The 20,121-nt window shown below is 42.6% G+C and overlaps 2 protein-coding genes across 5 annotated transcripts in view; one reads left to right on the forward strand and one right to left on the reverse strand.

Annotated features, from left to right (window-relative positions):
• The first annotated feature begins 38 nt into the window (after window positions 1-38).
• On the forward strand, window positions 39-19,561 carry TSTD2 (thiosulfate sulfurtransferase like domain containing 2). 3 transcript variants are annotated; one of them, XM_019729183.3, is made up of 10 exons: window positions 39-160; window positions 2,945-3,157; window positions 3,702-4,015; window positions 5,685-5,805; window positions 9,862-9,987; window positions 10,438-10,543; window positions 13,504-13,622; window positions 14,106-14,264; window positions 14,855-14,993; window positions 17,107-19,561. In XM_019729183.3, exons 2-10 carry the CDS (start codon window positions 2,993-2,995, stop codon window positions 17,442-17,444), a joined length of 1,587 nt encoding a protein of 528 aa, XP_019584742.2. In that variant the 5' UTR covers window positions 39-160; window positions 2,945-2,992; the 3' UTR covers window positions 17,445-19,561. The 3 variants fall into 3 exon arrangements, with proteins under 3 accessions (XP_019584742.2, XP_019584740.2, XP_019584741.2); XM_019729181.3 differs by having other exon boundaries at window positions 94-231; XM_019729182.3 differs by having other exon boundaries at window positions 124-360.
• TMOD1 (tropomodulin 1) overlaps window positions 18,404-20,121 on the reverse strand; it is a 79,259-nt gene continuing 77,541 nt past the window's right edge. For both annotated transcript variants that reach the window (XM_019729186.3, XM_019729185.3), the window contains exon 10: window positions 18,404-20,012. In XM_019729186.3, coding sequence (XP_019584745.1) covers window positions 19,948-20,012 — 65 coding nt within the window. In that variant the 3' untranslated portion in view covers window positions 18,404-19,947. The remainder of the gene's footprint in view (window positions 20,013-20,121) is intronic.

The following is a 20,121-nucleotide window of genomic DNA, read 5'->3' on the forward strand; positions in this document are numbered from 1 at the left end:
CTTTAGTCTCCGCCTCCACTTCAGACCCGCCCTCAGGGGCTCGTCATGATTTTCCCGGCGGCCCTTTCGCTAACATCCTCGAAGACTTCCGGAGCGAAGTGACGTCTCGAGCGCTTTTTGGCTACGTAAACTCACGGTGGGGGGTGGAGGCTCGAGCGTGGTGAGTAGTGTCACTGATTAGGCGGAGAAGGTTCAATGAAGAAAGGTGTAAGAAAGGATCGGGACTGGCGGGTACGTGCGCATCTTACTCCCACTTCCGGGCTGTTGCCTCCTCGGGAACGCTGGGCGGAGAAATTGGGCCAGACCCGGTGCTCAGTTCCGATATACGGCACCGTCCAGCCGATTGCTTAATTTAAGAATGTAGGTAGAAGTCGTTCGTGGCTCCTCCTTTTCCTTCACCTCCTACATAACAATCTATCCCTAAACCCTGCTGGCTCTACTTTCAGAACGAATCCAGAATCAGACGACGTTACTCCTTTGTTCACGGTGCTCCAATGACTTGCCGATGCAGATTTCATACCCTGGCTTCCAGGGTTCTTCCTCTCTCATCACCGTACTCCAACCACTCGGACTTTCTTCCTGTGCCTCCAATGAGTCAAGCTTGTTCTCCCTTTAGGAATTGGTACTATTTCTTTTGCCGGAAGATCTCTGCTTCTAAATCTGCATAGATGGCTTGTCATTTAGGTCCCAGCTCAAACATCAGGTCCTTCATGAAGCCGTCCCTGGCTACCCAATGTTTCAGTTCATTCAACAAATGTATTGACATTTAGCACCTCCTATGTGCCAGGCCGTGTTCTAGATGCTGAGGATGCAGTGGTGAACAAAGGAAAATCCCTGCTTTCTTGGTGCTGATGACCCATCTAAGAATGGGCAAAGAGAACAGTGCAATCAGAGGTAGTGGGCAAAGGGGGAGGAGTAGAAGTTGAGATTAGAGCGGTGGTGGGAGGGGCTTTGTAAGTACTTTGGACTTGATCTGAGTGCGTTGAGAAGCCTTTGGAGACTAATCTTATTTTTTAAGGTGCCTCTGTCTCCTCCAGGAGGAGGGCAGTTAGTGGGTTGCAATAATTCAGTCAGGCAACGATGGTGGCTTGAACGGAGTTTGTAGTAAAGGTGGTGTGAAGTGATCTGATTTGGTTGTATTTCAAAAAGCAAAGTTACTAGGATTTTCGGAGGGACTGGAAGATGGTTTTGAAAGAACAAGGCGTCAAGAAGAAGCCCAAAGATTTTTGAGTAACAGGAAGGATAGACTTGTCATTTATGGAGGTAAGGAAGACGGGAAGAGCAAGAGTTTGGTTTTGAACGGTTACCTCTGAACAGCCTGTTAGCCCTCCGGCTGAAGCTATCCAGTAGACAGTTGGATGTGTGAATTTGGAGTTCAGGAGAGAGGGCCCCACCTGGAGATATAAATCTGGAGTCAGCATATAGTATTCTAAAGTTAAATTTTCCTTTATTTATGATTGCTTCCCTTTTTTTTAATGGAAGTTTCAAATATTTACAGAAGTTGAGAAAATTATATAATGAACCTCCATGTACTTTATCAACCAGCTTCAACAATTACCAACTAAGAGCCAGTCTAGTTTCACATATATTATCCCCCCCTTACACAGTTATTCTGAGGCAAATAAAGTTTTTAAGTCCTTGGGAGTAGATGAGATCACTTACAGGGTGACTATAGATAAAGTGATTCAATATTTAAAGTTGGGGACAATATGGAGGATCCCCACCAAAGGCAATTGAGAAGCAGCAGCTCTTATCACTGATATTTTCATGTTTTAAAATTTGTTTACTTATTTCGTGTCTCTTACTGGAATGTAAGTTACAAGAGAGCGGGGACCTGAACTGTTTCAGTAAGGCCTGTAGCCGCAGTACTGTTTTCTATGTGCCGGGCACATACCAAAATCCCCACATAGAATAGTTAGGAATATATAAGTTTAAAGCAAGAACTGAAAAGGATTACGAGTGAGGGGAGGTCAATTTGGGGCGGTGGGACAGGTGTATGTGGAGACACTGAGGCAGGAGAGGGAATGGCGTGTTTGTGCACTGTGGCCAGAGTAGGATACTTGAGGGAGAGTGTTGTCTGAGATAAGCCAAGAGTGGTAGGAGAACTAAGGATGTGCCAGACGTTTCCCATGTCCTTTCCAATCCTCACTACAGCCTTGCAATGTAGACATTGTCATCTGCAGTTTAGAAATTAGGGACGTAGAACTCAGACGTTTAATGTCTTGCCCAGGTTCACGTACTTGCACCCAGCTGCACCTCGATCCAGAGCCCATGCTTTTCTGGTGTTTCATGTTGCCTCTTTGTCACTTGTTAACATTTGCTTTATAAAAGCAAGAATGCAGTGTGTTGATTGTAGTGTGTCCATTTTGACAAGTCCTGGCCACAGTAACAATTTGTATATTTCTTCTGGCTCATTAAAATGGGGGCTGTTTCAGTAGTTATTTCTTCTATGAAAGGGAATTTGCCCAGTGTCTATAACTGAAGTTGCTAGCACACAGCTTGGTTGATTTCCATTGTACCCAGGCTTTTTTGATATCATTTACCCTAAATGTTTGCATGGTTTGCCTCCTAATTCAGGTTTCTGCTTAAATGCTACTGCCTCAGACTACGCTCTGTGTTTTAAAGATCCCCTCTATCACTCTGGTTCCTTACCCTGCTTATTTGTCTCCGTAGCCCTTTTTACCATCTGACTTATTTTTTAATCAATTTATTCATTTGTTTACCTCCTGTCTCTCCCCCACTGGAATGCAGAGACTTTTTCTATTTCATTCACTGCTATCTCCCCAGTGTCCAGAACAGTGCCTGCTAAATAAATATTTGTTGAATGAATGAGCGAATGGGCTACAGGGCCCATGCTCATTTGCATCATTGATTAGCTTTGAGTTTACTTCCAGTAGTAATCAAAGACTTGGACAGTGTTGTTTCTCCCTTGCTCACTTCCTAGGAGATAGTTAACTGAAAGGAATCTGCTCCACTCTTGCAACCAAGCCAGATGCCTTCTTCTACTTCACCAGACCAGGGAGAGGACCTGGAGACCTGTGTTTTACGATTTTCAGACCTGGATTTGAAAGACACAAGTGTTATCAATCCCAGTAGTAGTCTCAAAGCAGAGCTCGATGTCAGTACAAAGAAGAAATACTCATTCGCAAAGAAAAAGGTACAGTTGCTGTCGGTGTTGTGGGATCATGCATGTGTAGTTAACGCAGATAGATCTAGAAGTAGTTTATCAAGGTTGTCCTCCAGGGAGTGGAGGGTTAGTGAGACACTAGGCTGTCGCCATGTTCAAGGTAAGGTGTAGTCAGAGCCATTACTAGTGATCTTAATTCAATGCCAGGCAAAGGAGAATCGTAGGCAGGTGTGGCTCAGGAACACTTCTGGTGGAGCACTTGAGGACCGGTCCTAGACAGAGGGGCTGGGTTCCTTTCCCCACCTAGGGTGACGGGAGGAATCGCAGGAACCCAGGAGACCTAGTCATAAGGAGAACAGACAGATACTAGGGCAGCTGCTACCTTAGACTCCTGATCTGGTCCAGCTGGTATAAAGGTTATTATGAAAACTGTTACTCTCACAGGAAGTTCTACAGGATAGTAGAACATAAAACTGGAAACCCCTGTGGAAACATAATAGAAGGGATTTCACTGAGACTTCCATTAGCCTTAAACCTAAGGTTATTTAACAGTGACATCGGCGTGTCATTGCAGGCATTTGCCCTTTTTGTCAAAACCAAAGAAGTTCCGGCACCTTCCTTTGAATGTAAAGAAAAATGGTGGAAATGCTGTCAGCAACTCTTCACAGACCAAACTAGCATCCATAGACATGTGGCAACACAACATGCGGATGAAATTTGCCACCAGACTGCTTCTATTTTAAAGCAGCTGACTGTGACGTTGAACTCCTCCAAGAGTCTTAAGTCTGCAGACAAAAGGACCCCTCTAATAGAGTACCTCACTCGAAACCATGACATGTCCGCTTGGCTCCCTGATACGAGCTGCTTTAGCCCTGATGAGCTCATAAGGTAAGAATTTCATTCTGTACTTTTGGTTTAATTTTAAAAATGTTTTTCCAGGCATAATGAGGCTCTCACTACCCATCCACTGAAATGGCAAGATCCTAAAGGCACAGAATTTCTCTACCGGCCTAAGCTAGGCCAATAAACATGTACTATGTGTAATAGAAGAGCATAGTCTACGCAGTACCATGTACCTACGCAGCAGGCAGTATTGCTAGGTTTCTCAGAAACCATCCTACATCTTCTAGGGAAAGGTAAAGAATAGAAAATTGTATTATTTTCAAAGAGAAGTGGAAAGGCCCAAAAATATTAATGATTCCTCTACCATGAATGATGTCAGAGCTTTAAAAAGGGTTTTTGTTACCAAATGTGGTTTTGTGAGCTGAATGTGTTTTAGAAAGGATTTTAACTTTTAGAGAGGCGAAGGATTAGAAATTCAGATTTTGCCTTTGAAAAATTTACCAAATCATAATATTATAGAATTCTACAGGACCGATTTCTAATTTTAAGCAATTCCTGAACTATTTGGTGAATAGAAAATGTCCAAGTTTGATTCACTTTTATCACCAGTATTTTTATCAGATAGAAGAAAGAGAATTGAACTTAGAGTCAGACTTGAGCTAGTGACTAAAATTCTGTGTGCCTTCATTTCCTCATTTCTAAAATGGGAACAATAATGCCTGCCCGGCCCTACCTCACAGTATTGCTGTATGAATTATATAAAATGATGATGGTAAGAGCACTTGCAAACTGTAAAGTGCTGTACAAATGTGGCCTTGTCATTTCTGTATAGCCCTGCACTTCGAGGAATTTGCTTTCCAGTTAGAGAAATAAATAAAAAAACATGAAACAATTAGCAGATGATGTGAGACAGGCTATTTAATTATCAGTGAACTTGTAAGGTTCACATAATAATGTGTTACAGGAGTTTAGAGAAAATAAAATAAATAGGCTTTAGACTAGAGAAGGTTTTGGAGGACGGTAGGCCCTGAAACATGATGAAGGTATTGATGAGAGAGTTATAGATTCCAGAACTGGATGGGACCTTACTTAGCATCTACTATAGCATTGTCTAAAATATGTACGTGCAACATTACTTGTGGAAGGAAGATGCTATCAAGTGTTGAAAAGACGCACTGAAGACAGATAGATTTGGGGAGCACTAGGTTAAAATGTCCTTTATTGCAGGACTTCTCAGAGCCTGCAATGGATAATGGACTTTCACTGTGACTCAGAGGGAGATGCTGTCTGCTGTCTTTGGGATTTCTCAGACACGTAGTTTCCTAGAACAGCTGCAGAGCACACTTTGGGAAATGCAGCTTATTTCAGTTTTCCAGTTTTACAGAAGAGGAAATCAAGGCTCAGAGATGTTAAGAGACCCACCCAGGTCCCCCCACTAGTTAGTATAAGACAGCACAGTAGAAAGAGTATGGGTTCTAGTTGCAGAAGGCTGGTGTTTGAGTCCTGACTGTTACTTTGTAACTATCTCACCTGGGAGGAATTGGCCTCAGTTTACTCAGCTACAAAGTACAGATACTGTCTTCTTTGGAGCAAAGGCAGCCATGAGGTGCTCCATCCTGGCCTTCCCTCTGATTCTGCCGAGGATCCTTTGTGAATTACGGCCTCCTTATGCCAGTGACTCAGATGCTCTTTCCCTGTGGTTTTCTTTCTACAGTGGCCAGGGCAGTGACAAAGGGGAAGTGCTACTTTATTACTGCTACTGCGACCTGGAAGATCCGCACTGGGTCTGTGCCTGGCAGACAGCCCTGTGTCAGCACCTGCACCTCACAGGCAAGGTAACCCCTCCCACACCCCATCCTTCACTGCGCTTGTCTGGCCTCCAGCTTGGATTGCAGAGGCTGTGCTTGTTACGAAAGCATTCACTGTTGGGTTCTTAGCAATTAGTAAATCCTGCTAGGCATTTAAGTAGAATTCTAAATAACTATTAACTTAGTGTTTTAGAAGAATATTTAGTGGCATAAGCCAGGGGTCAGCAAACTTTTTCTTAACGAGCTAATTAGTAACTATTTTAGGCTTTGGGTAAAAAACTACTCAACCCTGCTGTTGTAACATGAAAACAACCGTAGACATCATGTAAAAGAATGGGTTTGCCTATGTTCCAATAAACCTGTATGCAAAAGCAGACATATTTGCTGACCCCGGGCATAGGGAAATGTTCTCCATCTAGTAATTGAAAAAAAACGTTTTACAGAACTATACATAGAGGTATGATTCCAAGTTGCTTCTTAATTTTCCCAGACTGTGTCAGGGTTTTACCATTTTGTGGTATTGACATTTGCTGTTTCCCTTCGCTCTAGAATGCTTTTTCCCTAGAACATCACATGGCTCATTCCTCACTTCAGATCTCTGCTCAAAGGTTATCTCCTCAGAACGCTAAAGTAGTCCTCTGCAAATATCATCACTTTCTACCCCCTTCTGCTCAGAGAATTTTAAAGAATTTACTACTATCTGAAAGTATAACCTTTGTTTAATTTGTTATAATCTAGAATATAAACTTCTATATTATAATATAGAATATTAGCTTCCATAGAATATATTACATAGAATAGAATATAGAATATAAACTATGACCTATAATATAGAATATACACTTCTGTAATCTAGAATGTAAGCTTCTAGAACAGGGGTGTCCAAACTGCAGCCCGGGCGGGCCAACTGCGATCCGCAATCCATTGTTAATTGGCCCGCAGCAAATTCCAAAAATATATTTAGTTTACTTAAATAAACCAGGTGAGGCAATACATACTTTACCTCGAGTTAGTGGCCCAGCTGTTTGTGTATTTTACCGTATATGGCCCTTGGTAAAAAACGTTGAAAAAAGTTTGGACACCCCTGTTCTAGAGTATAAGCTTCTATACATAATGTAGAATATAAGCTTCATGAGGACAGGGATTATGTCTTAATTAATTGATGTATTGTCGGTGTTAGAATAGGGCTTAGCACATGACAGACAGTAAATATTTGGAGAATATTGAATAAAGGAATGAATGTATGTGACAAAACCACAAGTGTGTGTATAAAGATGGAAGGTAGTAGATACCAAAATGTTAATCAGTGATTTTCTCTACAAGAGGCTCATGGCTGGTTTTTATTTTCTTGTTTTTATTATTTTTTTAATATCCTTGATTACATATATATACGTGTGTGTATAGTTTACATTTTTAAAAATTTAAATAAAAAAGTGAACTAGGTTCCTTCTGAGATTCCCCTCTGGCACTATCTTACACCTCACCTTTCCCACGCATGTCCCAGGCTTTAATTCCCTGAGGCAATCATTTGATCGTCATTTTCCACATCTCTGATTTCCAAAGGTAGTGACTGAAAGCTTCACTTAAAACAACCCTTGACTCCATTCATTTCTGTCCACTTCCACCACCTTAGACCAAGCCCCCATGCTCTCAGACCTAGTCCTTTTCAGTAGCTTATAACCTACTCTCCATTCTTCCATCCTTGCCCGTGGTTTAATCCATTCTCCACACGGCAGCCAGAATGATATTGAAAGTGACATAAAATCGTATCACTCCCTCCTCAGACTCTTTCAATGGCTATCCAGTGCATTTAGAATAAAACCCAGATCCTTAACATGCCGTTAGGTTCCTGCATGATTTGGCCCCTTCGTACCTTTTCCACTTACCTGATACTGTTCTTTACTCATTACACTCCAGCAACTGTGGCTTTCAGTTTCTTGGAGCCCACAAAGTTTTTTTTGTGTCTTTGGGCCTTTTTATAAGAAAACTCCTCTTCAAGGAACTCTTCCACACCCACTTGGTTTCTCAAACTAAGTTTTACTCAACCTTCAGTTCTCAGTTTTAATGACACTTCCTCAAAGAGATTTCCTGACCTTCAATCTAAATTCATTTTTCTAAAATACACTCTCATAGCATCTTGTAGTAATTTTTATAGCACATGTCAATTTGTAACTTTTATCTTAATATGTGTGACCTCCATCTGTAAGCTCCAAGAGGGCAAGAACTATATTTTTTCCAACCACTATATCCTTAATTCCTAGCACAATTTCTGGCACATAGTAAAATAATTAGTAAACATCTGTGGAATGAATACATTTATCATAATCTCTACTTAGAGAATACCTTGAAAGATGGATATTCTCACAGTAAACCTGAATGTACAAAAAGGATACCAGTATCTTTCCTTGGTTTAGGGGCAGATTCTTATTCTTGGTCCACCCAAAAGGTGAACTAGCAGTGAGGGTTTCTGACCACAATGTGGCAGCACCTGCCTGGATCTTCTGTCTAAAATCTTAGGCTTCAAGGATCCATGCCCAGTTTACTGAGAGAGTTTTTTGCTGGCAGGAGATTTGGCAGAATATTAGCGTTTAGGTAGAGAAAGAGGAGAACTTGAAAATTCTGGAATTATGGAAAGAAGCTTCTAATCCTTATTACGATACATTCCTTATGGCCTCAAGATATTTGAAGGCATGCATTGGAAACTTTGGAAAGGAAAAACATTAAAAGATTTGGAGCCAGTAAGATCTAGGTTTGATCCAGAATGCTCATCATGGAACTCCAGATAGTTAGTTGTCATTGGCTTGTGAAATGAATGCCATTTATTTCCATGCCCTAAAGAATTGAATCAAGTGAGGCAACAAATGAAGTATCTTCTCTGGGCCCTCAATAAAAAGGGCCTTTTAAAATTTTTCAAATTCTATGCATCTGGAGGTACCATTGTTATTACATAGGTACCGTGTTTCCCCGAAAATAAGACCTAGCCAGACAATCAGCTCTAATGTGTCTTTTGGAGGAAAAATTAATATAAGACACAGTCTTATTTTACTATAAGACCAGGTATATAATGTAATATAATATGTTATATAATACCGGTATAATAAAATATTATGTAATATAAGACCGGGTCTTATATTAATTTTTTTCTCCAAAAAACGTATTAGAGCCCATTTCCAGAGAATACCATGATACTGTGTTGGCACTTTGTCTTAGCACTTTTCTCTGGAGAGCTCAGCTCCCTCTAAGATGATCTGTCTTTAAACTCATCCAAAGGATTGTGTAGAACCAAAACAACTAACTTGGCAGGGCCTCCAGAGCACTGCTTCGTGAGGCAGGGCCCTTAACCCAGGCTCTAACGTCTCCTAACCGTTGAAACATTTCAAAGAGAGTACAGGGTTTGAGAAGCCTCAGATGTGGATACATGTTCATTTGTTCAACAGATACATATTGAATGCCTACTGTGTGGCACTGGTTATGCAACAGTGAACAAAACACACACACTCCTCCTGGAATTTGTATCCCGGTGAGTGGGTTTGCAATGGTGGGCTTTGCCCAAAACACCATGCAGAGATGTACTCACCTCACTCCCCTTCCCAGCCCTCAGATGTGCTCCGTGCTTTAGGACTGGGGCACTAGCTCCCCAGCAGTGTTTTTCGTTGTTGGTTCTCTTTTACCCCTGTTTTATCAAGATGAAGAAATTGAGTTTCAGAGAAGTAATTTTCTCAGGGCCACTTGGCAAATAAGTGGCAAAGCTGAATCTTGATTCTAGCTCTGCTGACCTGGATTAAGCTCAAAATTCAGTTCTTTGGCCATTGGACAAGTGGAGCTCCATAGCAAATGGGGCTTCCAGTAGTTTCATTCATTTCATTCTCTTGTTCAGCACATATTAACTGAGTGCCTCATCTGTAGGCAGTGCCATTTTGGAAAACTACAGGTATCTTTGTGTGACAGCACTTTAGTAGCCACAGCAGTGTCTGCTTCTCCTGTTAAACTCATTGACACACATGAGCCAGTTCTGCCCTGGGAGGGTTTAAACGAAGCTAAGAGCAGACTGCATTCCCTTTCTCTTACTATCTTGTGTCTCAGGTTCGAATTGCTACAGAAGGAATCAATGGGACAGTTGGGGGGAGTAAACTGGCAACCAGACTGTATGTGGAAGTCATGCTTTCCTGCCCATTGTTTAAGGATTATCTGTGTAAGGATGATTTTAAGGTAAGAGAAATTGAAAATGAAATGGGTCTGGGCCATTGCTTCTGCCTCGGTGCCTCTTCCTGCTGTAGGTTATGAGGAGGAGGTCAGTGTAGAGAAATACGTATGCCCGATAAATACCTTTTCCCCATTAGGTCCCAGGGCAGTGCGGTAGAAGGAGCATGCTTGTGCCTCTAAGTCGCCCTGTGGTCTTGGGCAAGTTAGTGCCGTCCCGGACCGTACTCTCCCTTCTTACAGAATAAGGATGTGACGGCTTACCCAGTCTGGACTCGGAAACTTAGATGTGTTTGCTCACTAGAGCGACCACCTGGCCCTTTCAGGGCATCACTGCCTTTTTAGTGAATGATCAGATGAGCACTTGGCACCACATGGGGGAATCATGTTGCTCATAAATGTCTTCTGCCTGGACAGAGAGAGAAAGGCTGTACCCTGTTTTGTTTCTTCATTGGCTAGACCAGCGAAGGAGGAGCTTGCTGTTTTCCAGAATTGCGTGTTGGTGTGTTTGAAGAAATCGTGCCTATGGGGATCAGTCCCAATAAAATCTCCTACAAGAAGCCTGGTATGCTTGCTCTTAGAAGAAAAAAATTGCTTTTCTTCAAATGGATAAAACACGTAGAGACAAATGCGAAAGTTAGACACTGACCAGCAAGACTTGTGATGGGTTCTCTCTTTAAATAGCTGTGGGTTGGCTAACACTTGGGTCATTCAAAAATCGGTCTTCTCTTTGGTGCTGTGGTAATTGACTGGCCCCTAAGAATGACCTGCCGTAGTTCTTCATAATGATTTGGCAAGAAGTTGTTTTCTCTATCCAAAGATAGCAATTTGGGAAGAGTGTAATTATTATTTGTAAATAGTTCATCAGCTGAATAAAACACACACGCTTTTTGCTACAGGAAGCAAGTGGCTTTCAACACCAAAGCATTTTTGTTTCCAAATGCTCTAGAATGTTCTAGTCCCTCTTTTCCTCATGGTTACCATAGGTGGTTGAAAGATAGACATTTATTGGCTGGGATTTTTGTTTCTGATTTACTTTTTACTATGAAAATATTCAAACATTAAAAACAGTAGAGAAAAGACTAGAGTGAACTCCCATGTACCTATCACGCAGCTTCAGCAATTACAGATTCATGGCCGACTTTCATCTATACCTGTCCCCTTTCCCCATCCTGCATTATTTTGAAGGAAATCCCAATATCATGTCATTTCATTCATAAATAATTTAGTAGATATCTCTAAAAGATAAAGATGAAAACAAAACTCAAACCATTTATCACACCTAAAACATTTTTAACAGTAATTCCTGTTAAAAATGTAATTCCTGTTAATATTATCACACATCTATTCAGTGCTTAAAATTCCCACTGATCTCATAATTTTTTATGTTTGTTTCTATTAGGATTCAGGTAAGGTCTACTCACTGCGTTTGACCACTAGGTCTCTTTAAGTCTCTCGTAACCAATAGGTTTGCCGCCATCTTTTTATTCCTCTTAAAGTTTATTTTTTAAAGTAACTAGATCATTTTGCTCGGAGAGTTTCCCACAATCAGGATAATGCTGATTGCGTCTATGAGATGTTCCTCTGTCCTCTATTTTCTATAAATTAGTAGTTAGATTTAGAGTAGTGCTAAGAGAAATATAATGTGAACCACATATGGAATTTTATATTTTCTAGTAGCCACATCATAAAAAGGAAAAGGAAACAAGTGCCATTAATTTCAGTACATAGTAGAGCTAAAATATTATTTCAACGTGTATCTCATGTAAAAAATGATTTGACTTTGTGTTGCATCCTAAGTCCTCGATAGCCTGTATCTATGTCACCTTTATTATAGCACATCTCAAGTACAGTTCAAGTGCATGTGGCTGGTCACCTGTGGCCACCATATCAGACAGTTCAGATCTTGAGACTGGATGAGATTCAGGTCTGAGCTACTGGTTTTTTCTCTAAGACTACTTCATAGGTAGTATTGTCTCCTTTCATCAGGAAGCAAAAAGGTCTGACTGATGCTGTTCATTTTTTAATACGTAAATATTGAAAAGAAGGCTCTAAGAGTCAAGCCAGGGGGGAAATCTTAATACAAGCATCTGAAAAAAGAGACTCAATACACGAGGTGAGAAGGGCCAAAAAGGGAGGTGTCTCCTTAGTGTCCCTACCTTATCAGGAGGCAGGATGACGACAAACCACCCTTCCTGGGCCCTAAAGGACACTGGTCAGGAGGTTAGGGGAGAGTGGGCTCCAGGCAGTACTGTGCTTTTGTCATTTGAGCCAAGTTGTTTGAAGGCACCTCTTTTAAACACGTCCATATGACTCACTGTCCATTGAGGCCATCGCAGGGCCAGGAGAGCAGCAGCAATAGTAGCAATGGGAATGGGTGTGGCTCCCGGTGGCTCCCTCTAAGTAGAATTCTTGGCAGATTTCCATGCTGCTCACCAGAGTTTTGAACCTCCCTTTTCACCCCATTGTTTTGGTGACTGTATAATTACGTGACAATTACTTATATAAAATCTCGCCTTGTTACATTCTCCCTACAATCCTAGGTTGGGCAGGTCAGCATCCATATTCCTTGGCTGTGTTCTGGGGCTCCAGCCCCACCTGGGTACCCAGCAGTTCCAGGTGGTTGTTGGGATTCGTTCCTGAGCGGAAAGAGGCTCTTTTGGTGCTGTCAGGCTGTGTCTCGGGTGGTGACTGAAGCCCGTGAGGTGTGGTTACTCCACACCACCAAATTCTCCAAAGTTCCTTGCAATCTACTGAGATATCTGAACCCCTAAAGATACAGGAATATTTCTATTCTGGAGAGTTGAGAAGACAAAAGGACCCACCAGACAGATTCTCTCGTTTTTAATCTTTTATCTTCTTCGTCTCCTTTCTCTCCTCCATCCTCTTTTCATCCTTTTCTCCCTCCCTCTTCTTTCTCATACAAGTACATCATTCCTGCTATCAACCCCTCCTACCCTTTTCTCTTTTACTCATGCACACAAACTTAAGACGCATCCTTCTTACCTTGCTGTACTTTTAAAAAACATATTCCAACTTTATTCCACAACTTTATGCTCACACCTGCCTGTGCCAAAGTTCTTAGCCTTGAACATGTACTTGACCTTGGTATAGAACAGTTTATAAAGCCTATAGTCAAGTATATACATGTCCAGGCTCCTCCAGGTGACAACAGAACACTGGCCATAAAATGGACCAACAGACCCACATGGCAATTTAGATCCCAAGTATCTGGCTTTTATCGTTGGGTTAGATCAGATATAAGGATGCAAACTTCTTTGACTATTTCTAAACTTCCAGGTGTCCACAGTGCTCATCTTAGGAGGAGGGAGAGTGAGGGCACCTGGAATTACTAAATTATTTCATCATGATCATCAGATAGTGTTATTTTGAGACATAATTATAAAAAGTTTAGGTGGAAAGAAACAAAGCAACATGTAAGTCATTGGCCTGGGCCAACTGTGATGGGGTTTTTTTTGTTTTTTTATGTGTTTTGTTGTAACTAATTTTTTGGTTTGGTTTTAGGAATCCATTTATCCCCAGGTGAATTTCATAAAGAAGTAGAAAAGTTTTTGTCTCAGGCAAATCAAGAACAAAGTGATACTATCTTACTGGACTGCAGAAACTTCTATGAAAGCAAAATAGTAAGTAAGAACCAGAATTTAGTCCCCACAGCATAGCATGTTTCCAAAGAGGACACTGTGTGTGCCCACCCGTGGCCAAGGCACATGGATCTCTTTCTACTGCTAGCCTCTTCAGAGAAGACCCAAGCCTTTGAACCCAGGATCTGGTGAGAAAGTCCAAGAAAGTATGAATTAAAGACATCTTAGCAAATAATATACTTTCTGGCTCCCATGTATCTACCCTTGACATGTATCAAGGACCTTGTAAAATTTGCTTTGGGCAGTTTCTCCAGTTCCCTTGAAGACTCGGAGAAGGTGACCTGCAGCCCACCAGACTTGTTTCTGAGTTCCAAATCTTGAAGTTGAAAGGTCAGAGTGTGGGATGAAAACAGCAACTAGCAAGTATTTGCTTGCTGAGGTTGGGGTGTTTGACACAGAAAGAACCTTTGTTCCTACCAGGTATTCTTTTCTGATCATTTTCCTTCTGCTGCTCCCATGTTGTAGGGACGATTCCAAGGCTGCTTAGCCCCAGACATCAGGAAATTCAGTTACTTCCCCAGCTACGTTGACAAAAATCTGGAACTTTTCAGAGAGAAGAGGGTACTGATGTATTGCACTGGGGGCATCCGTTGTGAGCGGGGTTCAGCCTACCTCAAAGCCAAGGTGAGTCACCACCCTTGGGGCCCTGCAGGCGTGGCAGAGAAGACGACCTCACCTACTGCATGTGTGGAGCTCTCCACCCCCACCTTCGTTCCCTCTGTTACTTCCCGCCCGCTAGGGCGTTATTTTCCCCCTAGTATGTTTCCAGCTTAGAGTCTATAAGTACAAAATCTGCAGTTCTTAAATCTCAAGATGCGAAAAGCACTTCGCAGTCTCTAAGAATCATCAAGTAACTAAGGGAAAGATTAGTTAACATCTCCCTTCTCCTAATCCTTTTGCTTAATCCTGAGAAGAGCAAATTCAGTAACATTGCATGTCCCAACAGGTGTCTTCCTATATTTAGGGGGCAGCAAAAATAGTCGGGCTTCGTAGGATCTAGAGTGTGAAGGCCCTGACTGCTGTCATCACCTGTCCCCCTCGTAGGCAAGATCTGGCCAGTTGGTTCCTTGACCCCTTGGTCAGCAGTGTCTCGGTGTCCTGCAGTGGGAGCCAGGAGCACCCCTTTAGCATTCGTCACCACATGCCACTCCTCTGTGGAGCTTCACTGGTCTCTGCTTGTCTCCTCAGATTTCCTGTTGTTTTTCCATATATAGGGTGTGTGCAAGGAAGTGTTCCAGCTCAAGGGTGGCATCCACAAGTACTTGGAAGAGTTTCCTGATGGGTTTTACAAAGGGAAGTTGTTCGTTTTCGATGAGCGTTATGCCTTGTCTTACAACAGTGACATAGTGTCAGGTAGGTCTGCAGGGGCCCAGACCCTAAACTTGTGATCAGGCACACACTCTGTTTTAACCATTCTGGAAGGCAGACCACTACTGATTACTTGAATAAAATAGGAAAAAAAGTAGTAGCACCACCATTGCCCAACAGTGTTGGAGATACAGTGGTGCAGCAGACAGAGCCCTGGACCAGGAGTCGGGAGGCCTGTATGGGGATCCTGGCCTCACCAGTTACTACCATGTTTCCCCCAAAATAGGACCTAGCCGGACCATCAGCTCTAATGCGTCTTTTGGAGCAAAAATTAATGTAAGACCCGGTATTTTATTTTATTTTATTTTATATTATATTGTATTATATTGTATTATATTGTATTATATTATATTATATTAATATAAGACCCGGTCTTATATTATAGTAAAATAAGACCGGGTCTTATATTAATTTTTGCTCCAAAAGACGCATTAGAGCTGATGGTCCGGCTAGGTCTTATCTTCGGGGAACATGGTAGTTAGGCCAGTCCTTTAAAATGAGGATAATGTCCCTTGTTCTGACTACCTGCTAGGAGTTGAATTAATAGGCTAAATCTTAACCTGGTGTCAACATATAGAATTCAGGGATTCTATGAATTTGGATGGGAAAATAATTATAATAAATTTATCTTTATTTTCATAACTCCTCACTTAAATGTAGCATTTCCTTCAGTTATGACTATAAGCAACAAATCAGTAATGCTGGACGTACCTGTGACTTTGTTGTCAATGGAAATCACAATATTTCCATAGATTACAGTTGTCCAGATATCTCAAAATAGCATTGATGTTCATCATTGCTTCCAAATGGAAATAGTTATTTGGCCCACCACTAAGTCTTATTATTTAATGTGCTAATAAATATTATATCCCAGACTTTAAAAAACAACTTTAACATTTTGTATTTCTACATAATACAGTTTCCTGTGTAATCCTGTGTAGGTTATTTTATGCATTTAAAAAGTATTTTTCTAAGACAGAGTTCATAGTCTTCACTGAACTGCCAAGTAAACCTATGGCACAAAATAAAAGAACCTCTAGTTTAGATGGTATATGGACACATGTGGTATGCACTTTAGAGTTGTGGGTGGGGCATTCCAAGGTGGGAGCTGAACCGCGGGCCAAGGCCAGAGACAGAGGCAGTCTCAGGAAGGGGTGGTCACAGGAAGTATGTGGTTTGACTATAGTTTTGAGGCCACAGTAACGTGGTACCAGATGAGGGCACTTAGTAAAGAAGGATGGAAATAAGCCTTTAGAAAAAATGGCTCTCACCCCTGGATGTCACACTCTTGTATAGGAAGGTCACAGGCAGACAATCCTAGTGACTATTGCAGTTTTGTAGAACTCTTCGGATCAGAAAGTGAGATGGTATTACCGCTCAGATAATGAATAAGATGTGAGTTTGAATGATTTTTAAATTCATTTTCACGGTCTTATGTTTCTCTCTTATTGAAAGCTACTTCAAATGTTTTGGAGCTAGGTGGAGTACAAAGGGGAGCGAGAAGGCCCAAAGGTAGCTTAGATAAGCTAGGTAAGGAGACTTGAAGAAGAATGAGGTTATCAGTGGTAACAGGAAGTCAGCAGGAAAAAAGGACCTGAGAAGGTAGCTAATGTAAGTTTTAGGAATCCGGGTGGTCAGGGGTCCGCTGGCAACAGCAGGAGACCCTCAGGCCTGGGCAAGCGGGATGTGCACTGTGGAAGCTGAATGTAGCTGTGGGATCACCTGCATTAAGGTGTGTTGTTTCCCACTGAAAAGGGAACAAGCTAAAGGGAAAAGACTGTTGAACAAGGGGTGGTTGGCCAGCTCTGGAATAGTTAATGAAAGAGAAGCATTACTACCTGTTTTCTAAATGGGAAAAAGGATGGGTCAGTGAATGTGGGAATTAGGAAGACAATTCCCAGGAGCCAGCTCCCTCAAAAAAGTGGTGATGGGGACCATTTTCTGTTAGAAGACAGGAGACTTAATGTTTAGAAACCTTCCCAGGTGCAACAGGACATATTAGGTTCTGGTGAGCTAAGAGTTATATTTAGGAACTGGAAAGTGCCTCTCTGCATACACACACGTGTGTTTATAACGAAGGCTTTTCTACCTTCCTCAGAATGTTCATACTGTGGAGCCCCATGGGACCAGTATAAACTCTGCTCGACTCCCCAGTGCCGCCAGCTCGTCTTGACCTGCCCTGCCTGCCAAGGACAGGGATTCACAGCCTGTTGTGTTACATGTCAAGAGAAAGGGAACAGGCCAGCTTCAATCCCTGCCCAGAACAGCTTTAAAGAGGAATGCGAGTGTACAGCCCGACGGCCACGCATCCCCAGCGAACTTTCACAGCAGGTGCAGCTCCCCATGAGCCCAGAGCCAAGGCCTGATGTTGACGAGGATGGGCCCTGCTTGTGTGAGCCGCAGCGTCAGCATTTCTCTAAGCTGCCACAAAGCTAGGTTTGAGGGACCCCATATTGGAGAATATCAAGGCTGCAGCAACACAAACGGGAGGCTTTGGTGCTGTCCGAGAGCACTTCGGCAAACTGGCCGCCATACTGGCCACCTATACTTCACAGGGGGAGGGAATGGAAGGTGGGTGCTGGCCACTTCTGGCACATTCTGACTCAAGATGCTAGAGCACAGAAAAAGGTGAGCTGTGTGGGGTCCCAGAGCTGCCAGGGGACGCCCAGTGACCAGGTCATGCTTGTTCTGTACCACGCAGCAAGGCTGGTAGTAGTTTTTTTCTTGTCACTACACCTATCTGTTCTGATGGCAAAAGTGTGAAAGCTGTGGCCCCGGAAGTACACTCCTTGGAACCAGGTTCCTTAGGTCACCTGCTATCCACTTCTACCTTCACCTCGTGTCTGTTAGCCCGAGAGCACGAGACCAGGATCTGCGGACTCCAGCATCTGGCCCACCTCCTACTTTTGTAAACAGAGTTTTATGGGAATAGCCATACCCGTTCATTTACGTAGGATTTATGGCAGGCAGAATGAAGTATTTACAACAGAAACATCATGGACTGCAAAGCCTACAATATGTACTATCTGAACCCTTACAGAAAAAAATTGCCACCTCCTGTTCTAGACCAGCTCATCTGATGGAGCAGATGGTCTTAAAGATGTGGGCCACCTTCAGTGTTTACTGATTTGTTTCTGCGAGAGATTTCCCCCAATAGTCTCTGCTTCCCTCAACACCCACCACACTGTTAGCTGTCAAGTAGTCTCTTTTTGAGAGGTTCCGATTAGCTCGATTGACACTGGCATTTGGGCAGTTGCTTTGAGATGAGCAGCTCGGGGTATAAGACACGTTCTGAGGTCATTCAGCACTGCCATGGTGGTTGTCCAGCCTCCTGCCAGCATGCGGTTGGGCACATGTCCTCATCACAGAGGTACCAAGAAACACATACGCAGCCATCCATAAACCAACAGATTTAATATTACGTTGCAGTTTCCAGTGATGCAGAATAGAGCCGCAGTTGTGTTTCAGAGAAGCCGGGGGGGTGGCCATCCCTGCAGCATGGTGCCACGCCTGGGCCCGTCTGCAGCCTCAAGAGACGCTTTCCTAGTGGCGAGGCCCTGGCTCCACCTTTGGTTACCCTGTAGTGTCCACGTCCTTACAGTTCCGTGTGCAGGACTTTTCTTCCTCAAAAGCCTCTCTGCTCAGTGCTCTGCAGCTTAGTCTGTGCTCATCAGTTCTTTGGCCTGTCCTTTATCGTAAGATTTGCCCAATCATGAAAGTAACTCCGCAAGCAACAGAAATGGTAGCTTAACTGGCACTGTGGTATAGTAAAAGGCACTAGGGCACTGTGGCTGAACCTTTTTGCTGGATCCCAAGAGGTGCACATGATGTTAAAAAGGAGTCGGCAGAAATACCAAAATTAACGTTTTCAGAATCATCATCTTGGGATGGTTTGGCCAGGGTTTCCTAATTGTTTAATAGCTGGATCTTCAACACTGGCCTTCAGAGGCTTTAGCTTTTACAGGCATGAGATTAGCAGTGACTTGTCTAATAGGTGTGACCACAGGGAGTTAAAGTTTGTCAGCATAACCACGGTGGACTAGAAACGTATCCCTCTAATGTTTGACCTCACCTAAGCCACTAGCCCACAGCGAAACACACAAAGGTGGTTTCGAGTATTTGGCTATAGGTTTTCACATCCATCAGAAGGTTGACATTTGGTAAGGACAGAATTCTTTCTGACTCTGGTATTGGTTGTAACTAAATCCCAGGTGTTCATAAGGAACACTCAAGGAGATGTTGGTGCCTGGGCTTGGTAAAGAAAGGATGGGTTTTGTAACTTGAAATTTTACCATTGGCTTTTCTATCATTTCCTCATATCCAGCAAAAGGAATCTCATGTTCTGTGATTCCTGGCAGAGCTCTGTGGCTTCAGTCTTTCTGTCTTTCTCTAGGGGCAAAATTATATTCAATTATATTCGTGATCCGGTAATCAGTTTGGCAACTTTAATCTTGAGGTCCTTAAAATTTAAAGGAAGATTAATAAAGAATTATGATCTGTTTGCTAACTGTTAAGATCAAATTTGTAATAAAGTATTTTATAATACTTCTGAATATTGCGGAAGAGTGTGCTGTTTGTTCATGTGTTACATGTTTTAAATACACCTGAAACACCACCTAGCAAGGCCACCAAAACCAGTGCTTGGGGTTAAGTCACTGCTGCTATAGCATCATCTTCAGTAAGATCTGCCGGTTTAGGGGCTTCTTAGTTTTTAAATAATAACCAGACTGAACTCCTGTGACTAAAGAAAAACTTCACATTAGCCATAGTTTATAAAATTTTCAACTACAACCACTAGTTAACCTAAAACCTTTAGTGCATAAAGAACTGAACCACAAAAGGGTTTTGTGCTGGCATTTTGCCTTCTGGTTTCCACTGCAGAGCACGGAGTATCAGGAGAACATGTCCAGTTCAAGGGCGTGGTCATCGCCGCCACACACTAGACGCCACTCCGGCACTTGGGAATGATAGGCCCAGTCAAGTCTGCGAGCCGCCTCTTCCTCACTAGAAAGGAATGGAGATGAGATGTCAGCCGGTTGTCTCTGCACCAGGAACCACCACTGTCACTCGGAGAAGGCACTGTGAAGCTTCTCGTTAACTTTTGGTTTAGCAA

The sequence above is a fragment of the Rhinolophus sinicus genome, chromosome 16 (genome assembly GCF_057876585.1).
Source record: "Rhinolophus sinicus isolate RSI-liver-muscle chromosome 16, RSI-T2T, whole genome shotgun sequence".
Lineage (NCBI taxonomy): Eukaryota > Metazoa > Chordata > Mammalia > Chiroptera > Rhinolophidae > Rhinolophus > Rhinolophus sinicus.

What these genes read in the sequence shown, in the direction of transcription:
- TSTD2 (XM_019729183.3), top strand. Translation starts at nt 2,993, where the DNA reads ATGCCTTCTTCTACTTCACCAGACCAGGGAGAGGACCTGGAGACCTGT. An exon ending in ACCTGCACCTCACAGGCAAG is followed by an intron (nt 5,806 to 9,861) that starts GTAACCCCTCCC and finishes CTTGTGTCTCAG; the next exon opens with GTTCGAATTGCTACAGAAGG. An exon ending in CAGCCTACCTCAAAGCCAAG is followed by an intron (nt 14,265 to 14,854) that starts GTGAGTCACCAC and finishes TTCCATATATAG; the next exon opens with GGTGTGTGCAAGGAAGTGTT.